Below are 11,665 nucleotides of genomic sequence, written 5' to 3' on the forward strand. Positions count from 1 at the left end.
CCCTTGGCATGGAAACACTAGTAACACCAGCTAAAATGAAAAACATTACAAAATCAAATGGGTGAGCACGACACACAATTGCTTCATTCAAAGAGACTACTTCTTTGGTATCTAGTAGTGGCTAGTACATGAGTTAAAAAAGTTAATACTTGTCCGACATGCCTGTACAATTAATAATTTTATAGAAATGTGGTTGTAAGTCACTTACATTACATATGTTGTTTTGGTAGCCTCTACTGTTTACTATAGGAGGATCCATTCATGTGGATTTCTTTCAATGATTTATACCATATTTTTTAAAGGCCTATATTAGAGTACTCACATAATAGAGTAATTTATCATTGTACTTAACAAAATTTTGACACTTATATACTATTGTTTTATACATTGAGCTTTTTTTTAAGTAAGGGTATTTTTGGTCATTAGGAGGGTGATGTCATCTACATGGGGTGTGACATCACCCACTCAAAACTAAGTCCAAACATCCATTTCAAAAATATATTTATTAATAGGCCCACATTTCTACATATGCGGGCTTGGCCGAATAGAAACTGGGTCCAAAATTTAATTTTATATTGTGGAGGACTTTATAAGCTTTGAAACATCCAATAATCCGTCAATTTGAAATTATGGGTCAAACACTAAAATTATGATGCATAATTTGAAAGTATGGGTCAAATACTAAAATTTCTTAATATTCCATTTTAATCCTCCTCGAAGTAAGATGAGCAACGCAAGATGCGATATGTGGTGTGCACAACAAGATACATGTCTTGGTTATAGAATGAGCTTTCCTTTATGCCAATTAGTTTGAAAATGTATACAATAAGATCATTTATTTTTCTTACAAAGAGGTTACAATCATCGTTGATCGTTAGATTTAAAATTGGGTCACTGAAGATTTGTTATTGCTTTCAATGTCCAAAACAAAATTTTTTGAATGTTGTGACACACTTTTATTTATTAAATTTCATATCTAATAGCTAAAAGTGATTGTGACCTCCTTTTATAGAAAATAAATGGTCTCATATTATGCAATCACAATTAGATTTTTGAAACCTCTCCACCCATTTCTAACCCAAAACCAAGTTCTAATTTCAATTAAATTCCAAAAATCCAAGAGTGATGGTAGGAACTTTATTAATACTCCCTAAATCCAAAAGTCAAAATAAGGTCGTCATGAGTTTGAGTTGAAGAGACTTTAATTCCAAGTGTAGAAAGGTTTTCATTCAAAGATTGAGTCGTCAAGAGACTTTAATACCAAGTGTTGAAAGGTTTTTCATTCAAAATTAAAGTAGTGGAATGGATTTCTCGAAAATCCATAAAATAAAATCGACGAATATTATGAACCCTTGAAGTGCCCCTCTTAAAGCCGCTTAAATGTGCTTAAAGCAGTTGGAATTCCTTTGGAAAGGTGTTCGTTCAAGGTCCACCAAGCATGGATCTTTCTTTTATTTATTTTTTGTTGTTTTGTTTTTGAGTAATTCAGTAAGGATGAGTGTTGTGCTCTGATATCACTTGTTGTGCACAAAAGCTCTAAATCTTATGGGTTGATTTTTTGTAAATATTGTTAACAAGCTGTATTTCTGTATATTTGGGCCTTAGCCCCTATGGAACTCTCTCTTTTTTGATTGATCAAGAATATATAATACCCGTATGAATATACGGCCAGTAACAATTAAAGATAAATACCAACGGTTACAAATAACTACTAACTAATCTTATCATAATCAAGAGACACCTAAAAGATATATACCATACATATACATATCTCATTATGTATTTATAATGATGTATATCAATAAAGATAAACATACTCTAATACTCCCTCTCAAACTCAAGATGTTTTTACACAAAGAAGCTGAAGTTTGAATAATAAGTTGCATAAACGAACGAGTTGGATATTTAAGTCTTCATGTGCATGGTGTGACCAATAGAAGCAGTGGTCTCTTGCTTGAAGAACAAACATAGAATGATACTTGAAAGAGCCAACAAAACTCAGTAACAAAATGGCACTTGGAAGAGCCAACAGAACTCGGTAAAGAACCGAGACAGATTCAGCAACTCGCAATACAGAACACAGGCTAGAACAAAGACAAAGGCTGTTTTGCAGAGAGTCGAAGAATGACTCGACGGATACTCGAAAAACGACTCGACGGATAATCGAAGGACGACTCGGTAGATAGTCGAAGAACGAATCGGGAGATAGTGTTGATCGACCGTTTTCAAAGGCCATTTTTAGAAGTGGATTTAGAGGCAGTTTCAGATCCGGCATCAGGGGGGAGCACAACAACAATGGTTTACCACAAGAACACAATAGAGATCAGAGAAGTCCGGGTAGATTGCAGAAGACCAAATAAAGATCAGAGAAGTGAGAGGTGAAATAGAGTTTTCACATATTGCATAGAATACATATATCATTGAGAAGACCCAAGCGCTGATCACGGAAGGCCCAAAGAAGATCATAGAGAGCCTTGCTCTGATACCATATTAAGAAACTGCATTTATGTTTGGGCCTCAGGCCTCCATGGAACTACCTCTTTATTGATTGATCAACTTTCGAACTGTAAAAATACATCAGTTTGATATTTAAAAAGGTTCGAAAGTTCGATTTCGAACTGCCCAAGCGTCGACAATTCAAACGAGCCCAAATAAGTGAATTTTCTTGTAGTTTTGGCCATTTGAAATATGGAGTAAAACAAATAAAAACATTGAAAAAATGTAGTTGGCAATACGATCCAAAAAATTAGACCATGTGATGCACAACTCTTTCGAATCTATACATGAATTTCTTATCTCCTTTTTTTCATTTTTTTTTTTTTTAGCTGAATAATTATGGTGATCGAGATGATAGACGTCGATTTTTGAATTCTCAATCTGTTTACATGTTGAATTTGGAAAGTAAACTTGAATAGGTACATCATGGAGACACTTAACCTTCCCACACATATCTTGTTTTTTTGTGACAAGGACACCAGACTTATCAATGATTTTTTTTTTGACAATGACACTAGTGCTATCATTTAAATGCTTTTAAAGCACTACCTGATATATTAGTTTACTGGAAATTAGTTTAGGATGGGGTTTTTATGAGTCAACCGACTCATATTATATATATGTGGGGCCCCTCTTAAACCATCTTAGAAATTGATATTCAATCTAAAATTTTAGGGTTTTATGATCTAGATTAAGATTTTCGTGAACATGAAAAAAGAATTAATATTAAAATTACAATTTTTTAAAAAACTTTCTACACCCTTGTGAGTTTTTTACAAGGCCCATCTTAAAGATGGTGGTTGGAAAGTGAGCATGCTCCTGCAGCTGTTAACTCAGGAAGGAGGTTTCCATTGGTTTATGTAAACATAGTTTTCCTACCTTAAGCAAAGCAATGTACATGAATGTGCTTTCAAGAAACACGTTGTTAAAATGGACCAAAATATGGGGGCACAAACGATCTGCACTCGCTTACGTCACCATGTTCAGGCTATTTAGCTACGTGCTCTTGCTCTTACACATGAGTGGGAAATATCTATGAACATGAGCTTTATAGAACATTGAGTGGGAAATATCTATTAAAATCAACATGTATAATGCGCTTTTATATGAGCATGTTGTTCATCTACTCCCTTGGGTAGAACACATGCTCCGTTAGAAAGATTTTTAGTACTAAAATAACATCTTTCCATTAGACAACATATATCACAAAAGATATGAGAATGAGATGTATGTACATATATTCCAAATTATATTCTTTGCTTATCATGTAATATTTTTAAAAAAAGTTTACAAATGGTCAACCCAACTACATCAAGTACTATAGAAAAAGCAACATAATATTTGTTAAAAAATAGTGTTCGCACATCCAAGGAAATATAATAAAAAAACTTGACGATTTTGATGGCATATCTATAAAGTGGTGTTGGTGTTGGTGTATATATTTGATGCTCACTTATTGAGAAATAACTCTCAGAGACCTTGTTCAGATATTGAAAAATAGAAGGAAAGGATATAAAAAAAATAGAGAGATTAGAGAGGAAGGAGGATAAGGAAGAGAGAGAGAGAGAGGAGGCTAAAGACGAGAGAGATAGAGAGGAGGCTAAGGAAGAAAGATGTGGGGTTAGAGAGAGTGGGATGGGAAAATAGTGTTTTTAGAAGTGGTTAGAGAGAGTGGGATGGGGAAATAGGGTTTTTAGTATGAAAAAAATATCATGAAAAAGTGCGGAAAAGTTTAGAAAAAGTCATGGTTTTTTTCTACGTGTAAAACATCAATAATTTTACAGTACTTTAAGTATTATAATACTTTTAAACATCTTGACGATACTTAAAATATCGTGATGCACGACACTTAAAATACAATGGTGCCTAAGTAGTATTACCGTAATTTGAGTACCGTAATAACAAAAGGTTTCTTCGTGGTATTTTAAGTACCATATAAAATCTGTCATTTATTACAGTACTTAAAGTATCATAATGATGCTTCACGGTAATACGACTATCATGAAGGATATTTTGATAAAAAACAAAAGACCCAAAATTAGAAAAAAAAAAAAAAAGTATAGACGAGACTTATAAAAGTTGATGATTTTTTTTCTAATTAGAAAAAAATTAAATTATATTCCTGATAAGTTCCCTTCTTATTAACTTTTTATCCTTTTTAGAGTTTCTCGTTTCTTTGCATGTGAGTTGATTAAGATGCGTTTGGAAGCCTTTGGTCCGTGAGGCAATGGGGCTCTTGATAATTTAAACCATCGATAGGAACGTTTGTGGATGTCGCTCCTTATCCTGTCGTGTGATGCACGTTGCCCAAAAAGCTCAAATCCGCACATGCAGTGCACATGCAATGCTCACATCCTCGCATGCAATGCACATTTATATGTTTGAAAAGTTAAAATAATTTATATGGATAAGAGAAAAAAATGGATTTTAAGTCTTGAAAATAGCGCATCTTGCAATGCATTTTTTAGACTGTCGATAGTGTTTATAAATCTGCTCAATCTATACTATGTTTGAAGCTTTAAATTTTATAACAAAAAATATAAATAAATTTTTAGGCCATCACAAATATTTTCAGCACTAAAATAACATCTTTTGATACTATTTGAAAATGCGCCTTCCTTTGATTATTTAGGGCCTCGGCCTTATACAAACTACACCCTTTAATAATTTGGTCCACTTAGGTGGAGCTAACCAAATGACTAAATACCCCGATTGTTCAAGATTAACAACACAAAACAAGGGTTTACATTAAAAAAATAGTAGTTCTGTATTGCTAACCCTAAATAACTAGAAATATAGCATAATTTGACAGCTCTATGTTGTTAATCTAAACAACTAGAGGTATTACGGTCATTTAGCTCAATTTACTTAAGTAAGATAAATTACCAAAATACCCTTCTTCTTTATTCCCAATGTGGAGATTTACTTATTTTTTGACATATTCTTTGAAGAAATAGCGACCTAGCAAAAAAAATTGTATAATAATGCTACTTTAAGGTTAGACGAGGGTAGATTTCTCGTGATAATCGTGCATTGACTTGGCATAACAGTATGTGAAGTAATAAATGAAATTTGGAATTAAGGGCACCATAAGCTCTGTAAATATGTAGGAGCAAAACAATTAGGTTCATCAGTCCTCACTACATTCTCTCCTTTCCACTATTAATACAATGGCTCTACATTTTGCCTCGTTTCAAACCACGAGCTCTCTACCATTTACAGGGACAACGCCGGTGCCATTCGATCAAAGTCTTCAATTCATGTACAATGTGATTTGAGCCCAGTACCAGGCAAAACCACAACTGATCGCCGGTCTGCAAATTATATGCCTACCGTTTGGGATTATGATCGCATTCAATCAATAAAATGTGTTTATCAGGTAAATCGAATGGTGATTATACGAGTTAGAAGTTGATTTGCATTATAGGAAAATTCACAATAATTTTAGGAATCGGGCTTGAGCTTTTGTGCTTAGCAGCAGGCGTTTATCAGTGCTATATCTCATGGATAAATGCATTAGATTTTCTATTATATATCCCCAAAATAAATTACCATTTATAAAGTATTTATTACAGAAAGGGATAGAAATGAAATTGGATTACGAAGTCACCGAAAACTTTAGTCCCCCTCAACAAGTATCCTACTCTGAAGTCTCTCTCTATAGGGTCTTATCCTTATTGAGTGCCGCGATGTCCCTCTCCTTAGTAAATGTGTTAATAACTTAATATATGCATAATAGATTTTATAGATAGGAGCCTATACTATGCTCTTGTGGGCGTATTACTGTTCATCTACTCCCTTGGACAACAGACCTACTTGGGAGGATTTTTAATCTAAACTATTGGGAACCGCCTAAAAATCACTGGGAGATTATTTTCAATAGAGTTGAATTAAAAGTTTTCTAACGCATAGATTCCCCCTCAATAAATTGCATGGTCTTTGTTCAGTCTTGACACTATGTTTGTCTGAATTGCATAAAGAGTGAGATTTCGAATTTTTCTCTTTTTTAGGTTAGTCAACGGGTTGATAATGTTATATTCTCCGATGTGGGATCCTAAATTTTTCCTGGGTTTTATCTAAGAGAGTAAATGGATAGTATAATCCCTAGTATGGAATCTTTTGACAAGAAATAAACCATCTCATACAACGTATCAACATAAAGGCCATGTTGGGTTTCACAATACCATAAAATAAATTGGTTAATATTCATTAAGTATCCTTTAATCTTTGTTATTTTTACAGGTATTGCTTGATATATCTAGTACATATCCATTGCTTTTCAAGTAGGGCTTATTATTCGATATAATTTTCTTGATTTCAAATTCTGTATACCACCCACTATGTCCACTTATGTGTTATACTGGTATCCATGACGCATGGTTGAACCATTAACGTGACCACATGTAACTAATAATTGTTTCTTTATTCAAGACTTCTGTTCGCTTTTTTGGATTGATGGAGTTTAGGACTTTCAAGCAGGGAGAGCAATATATGAACCGATCCAAGGTGCTCAAGCAACAGCTCAACGCACTTTTAGTAGAGAGAATAAATGAACCAGTTGCATTGCTCGAGCTCATAGACTCCATACAACGATTGGGAGTGGGCTATCACTTCGAGGAGGAGATCAAAGTGACTCTAGACAACATTTATGCTAGTGGAAATATCCAGCACTCATGGAGTGATGATCTCTATAGAGTCTCACTCGCATTTCGGCTACTCAGACAACATGGATATCATATGTCATCAGGTACTTAGCAAAGACAATACTTTTATAAGTTTGTAACTTAGAACTCTGTTTATATCCCTTTTTGTTTAAAATTATAGTTTGGGTCGAAACTTGAAAAGAGTGAACAAGTAGTAGCTAGCTAGCAAACAAGAGTTTTGTTTACCATAGTGAATGAAATATGTGTCACCAGATGTATTTGGCAGATTCAAAGATGAAAAAGGGAATTTCAAACTAAGTTTGATTGGAGATGTGAAGGGAATGTTGAACTTGTATGAAGCTGCTCACCTGTGCTTACCTAGAGAATATGTAATGGATGAAGCTTGGGGTTTCACTAATAGAAATCTCAAGAAGGCTTTGATGGATCAAATAGAGCCAAGTCTTGCTCAAAAAATACAACATTCCTTAGAGATTCCCTTGCACTGGAGAACGATTAGGCAAGAGGCTAAACATTACATGGGAGACTATGCACAAGAGGATCACATGGTCCCCATTTTGCTTGAATTTGCTACATTGGACTTCAATTCAGTACAATGCATGCACCAAGAAAATCTTACAAATATGTCAAGGTAATATTTAAGGGTGCGGTTCGTATAGAGCCTAGGCTCTAAATAATCAAATCAGAGCCTACCTTCAAATAGTGTCGAGAAATGTGATTTTACTACTGGAAATCTTTGTGATAGCGTTAAAATATACTTTCATATGTATTTATGAAGTTCAAAGCTTCAAAAATAGTGTAGATCGACAGATCTATGAAACTTGAAAATCTTGAAAATTGACGGTCTAAAAATGCGTTACAAAATACACTATTTCCAAAACTTGAAATCCGTTTTTTCCTCATGCCTATGCATCTTGATGTCGAGATGATCAATTTGAAGATATTTGAGCATCAAAACAACCTCTTCTAATGAACTTTTTAAGGTAGGCAGCCTCGGCTCTATATAAACTTTTCCCATGATTTAAAGCCTACTATTGACTTTTATCCTTTTCTCATTGCTCAGCATAACTCTTGTGACCATATCTATCTAGGTGGTGGGCAGATTTGGGGTTATCAACTAACCTTCCTTTTGCTAGAGACCGGCTTGTTGAAACTTTATGGTGTACGATAGGGCTTATCTTTGAGCCTGAATTCAGCATGACTAGGGAGGCCCTCACCAAAATAAACTGCCTAATTGCATCTATTGATGACGTTTATGACATTTATGGGTCACAAGATGAATTGGAACTCTTCACCACAGCGGTTCAAACGTATGAAAATATTTGTTTCTTCTTTCCTCCTTCAGTATCCAACTATCCTGCAGATGTGCAGAGATCAAGAAACTGATTTTTTAGCTATTTTAAGAAGGAAAACCTACTCGTGTGGCCTTGGACTCATACAATCAAGTGGCTACTCCTCATTTTTTAAACCTTTTGGATGGGTGTGGAACGAAAAATTTGCCATGTAACTCTCTTGTCCACTGCTATTAATTTTTTTAAAAATAAAATAATTTTTAGGCCCAAAAACTCTCTATCTTGAATCCATTAAAATGATGGACTTTGTGTGGCGGCCGCAAACAGGTAACTGCTAAATGCACTTTTTAAAGAATGACCATCATTTTCTAAATCACTTTCAAAACGAAAAATTTCATATCAGAGTTTCGGTTTTATTTTTTCAAACTGAAGGGTAAGATTTTAAATTAAAATAGACTATTTTGCTTTTTCAACCGATAGTATTTTGGAAAAAAACTGTAATATTTCTTGACATAAATGTTTCTTAAACTGAACATACATACTGAATCAAGGGTGATTTAAAATATGGCACACGACCACCCCTCCAATTCCTCACATATAGTCCGGAGCACATAAATTTTATAGCTCTTCCATACATTTATCTCAATATAATATGGCCATGTTCAAGCATATCATTTATTGAGGAACAACATATTTTTTTCCTCCACCTATTTAAGAGTGAAAAATGGCGTAGCGCCCTGTCCCATACATCATTTCCAAGTGAAACCCTACATATTAATTTTGCTTACTAAGAAACCCTGGCAATAAAATCCTTCCTTTTTCTTTCAAACTACCCTCTTCCTTAGAAGAGTGGATGCCATGGAGAGCCTTCCAGACTATATGAAAATATGTTATTTGGCATTATACAACACAATTGATGAGATATCTTACAACATTATGAAGGAACAAGGATTGGATATCAAAAACAACCTTAAGAAGATGGTACTGTATCCTCCAATTGGTATCTTTATTATACTTAAAGAGTTACACATAGTAAATCATGTGTTGACTGTGGATTTCAGTGGGCAGAACTATGTAAAGCATTCCTGGTTGAGGCAAAGTGGTTCAAGATGAGTTATACACCGACCTTAGATGAGTACCTGAGTAATGGATGGATATCATCATCGAGGCCACTAATCTTGGTCCATGCATATTTCCTTGTTGCACAAAATATTACAGAAGAGGCAATAAATTGCATAAGCAATGACCTGAACCTCATTCGTTGGCCATCGTTGATGTTTAGACTTTGCAACGATGTGGCAACTTCTGCGGTGAGGCTAGCAATTGTCTTATAAAATTTTTATCATATGCTATTTAGCAATATTTGGGTGATACCATTTAATGATGTGATTTATGCAGGATGAGATCCAAAGAGGAGATGCAGCAACATCTATTCAATGCTACATGCATGAAACTGGGGCATCTGAGGAAGTTGCCCATAGTAATATCAAGGAGTTGATCAGAGATGTATGGAAAAAACTCAATGGAGAGTGTCTTACTCCTTCCCTCTTTCCCAAACCATATGTCAATATTGTAGTTAACCTTGCACGGGTGGCCTATTGTTTATACCGATGTGGAGAAGGCTATGGAAATCCGAACTTTGATACTAGGGAACATGTTAAGGAGTTGCTCTTTCAACCAATGCCAACTACTTAAGGATCTGTTGCAGTAGTAGTCGTATATATATATACTTGGAAACAAATAGGACCCATGTTGCATAGGCTTAGGTAGTTTGTACTTCGATTTGTACAAATAGTACTCGACAATATCAAATTTTGTGTGTGTGAGAGAGAGAGGGGGGATTTACAGAGGTAAAGTGAGATAAAAGCTGAGAGAGAGAGGAAATTTACATGCCAAATGCATGTTCAAGAGAAGGAATCATTTCTTCAACATGTCAAATGCACGTTCAAGAACATTCTGAAAAGATGAAAGCCATAGGTTGAAGAGCTCCTTTGCATTTTGTGCGGCTAAAATTCTCCGACCGTAAGCCTTCACATGATTCCTCGCAGACCGAAATAGAGCTATGACGTTTCGTGTGTTCGCATAAAGTGTGCATCATGCATGCAGTCCTACAAACGTTGTGTGATTCATGGTCTGATGTGATGCTTTGTCTATGAAGCTTCCCATAAGAGTGAAGATATTGTGATCTGGGGTGTGTAATTAGTAGTAAAAAGACAGAGAAGCCAAAAAAAAAAAAAGAAAAAACCTCCTATCTGTGTCAATTCTTGGAGTCAACATTAACCAAAAACTCTTATACCTGTCAATGCTTGGAGTTGACAAACATTAACCAAAAACTCTTACACCTGTCATTATACACAACATACAACACCTGAAATATTCAACTGAATGCATTCAAGAATTGAAAGGTAGTATTAAAATTCTAGATTGGGACTTAATAAAGCATAGAAATAAAGCTAATGCACAAACAATGACGAAATTAGCACCAACTTTACTTAAATTTGGGTCGATTTCACAATATTCGAACATTAAAAAATTTCAGAATATTCAAACAAATTTTGGCTGTAGATTAAACAAAATTTCACACATTATTACGTATACTCCAGATTGGGTGTTTACAAAAGCAAAGAGAATAGCACAGACTGAAATAATTGACCGCATTAGTATTTGATGCCAACTAAATTTTGGTCTATTTTAGAAGAATCAAACAGTAGGTCTGCTCAACAAAACCCCCACAAAATTTTACCCACACAAGCATCCATTTCTGAGCAAATTCGGTCTAACTTCTGGAGCTTGAAGCATTTCAGATAAAAAAAAAAAAGTGAATTCTTCCGTACCGTTAGCATCCACATAAAAAAAATATTGGAGAAAAAACCAAATAAATAAGCTACAATATTGAAGAAAAACCAAAATCGAAGTTCTAACAGCAGGAAAGCATGTGCAAGTTGCCCTAAAATCGCCACCATTACAGAGGAGATAACAAGGGGAAGATGGATCAGATAATAACTTACGTGTTTAGGATAAGGAATTGCACAACTTGGGGTTTTGAAGAACCATAGGTGGAGGGAACTAAGGGGTCGTTTGGATCCTAGGATAAACAAAACATGGTTTTGTAAAACCAATGTTATCCCACGAAAAAACACGTTAGGCAACTTTTTGGATACATAATCATGTTTTGTATAACAAAAAAAAAGAGGGCTAAAACATGGGTACACAAAA

The 11,665-nt window shown here is 34.7% G+C and overlaps 1 protein-coding gene across 3 annotated transcripts; it reads left to right on the forward strand.

Moving 5' to 3' along the window:
- Positions 1-5,506: 5,506 nt before the first annotated feature.
- On the forward strand, positions 5,507-10,710 carry LOC18443255 ((-)-alpha-terpineol synthase). 3 transcript variants are annotated; one of them, XM_088857819.1, is made up of 7 exons: positions 5,664-5,875; positions 6,976-7,243; positions 7,413-7,788; positions 8,249-8,481; positions 9,300-9,430; positions 9,511-9,759; positions 9,848-10,710. In XM_088857819.1, exons 1-7 carry the CDS (start codon positions 5,822-5,824, stop codon positions 10,142-10,144), a joined length of 1,608 nt encoding a protein of 535 aa, XP_088713945.1. In that variant the 5' UTR covers positions 5,664-5,821; the 3' UTR covers positions 10,145-10,710. The 3 variants fall into 3 exon arrangements, 2 of the variants coding, with proteins under 2 accessions (XP_088713944.1, XP_088713945.1); XR_016049046.1 differs by lacking the exons at positions 8,249-8,481; positions 9,300-9,430 and having other exon boundaries at positions 5,507-5,875; XM_088857818.1 differs by lacking the exons at positions 7,413-7,788; positions 8,249-8,481; positions 9,300-9,430 and having other exon boundaries at positions 5,507-5,875; positions 9,518-9,759.
- The last annotated feature ends 955 nt before the right edge of the window (positions 10,711-11,665 follow it).

Source organism: Amborella trichopoda, chromosome 2 (assembly GCF_054954075.1).
Source record: "Amborella trichopoda isolate Santa Cruz 75 chromosome 2, AtrichopodaSantaCruz75HAP2 v2.0, whole genome shotgun sequence".
NCBI classification, from domain to species: Eukaryota; Viridiplantae; Streptophyta; class Magnoliopsida; order Amborellales; family Amborellaceae; genus Amborella; species Amborella trichopoda.

Excerpts from the sequence above, each read along its gene's own strand:
- LOC18443255 (XM_088857819.1), top strand. The coding sequence starts at position 5,822 with ATGCCTACCGTTTGGGATTATGATCGCATTCAATCAATAAAATGTGTT. Across the intron at positions 7,244-7,412 it reads TGGATATCATATGTCATCAG|ATGTATTTGGCAGATTCAAA; the intron begins GTACTTAGCAAA and ends ATGTGTCACCAG. Across the intron at positions 7,789-8,248 it reads AATCTTACAAATATGTCAAG|GTGGTGGGCAGATTTGGGGT; the intron begins GTAATATTTAAG and ends ATATCTATCTAG.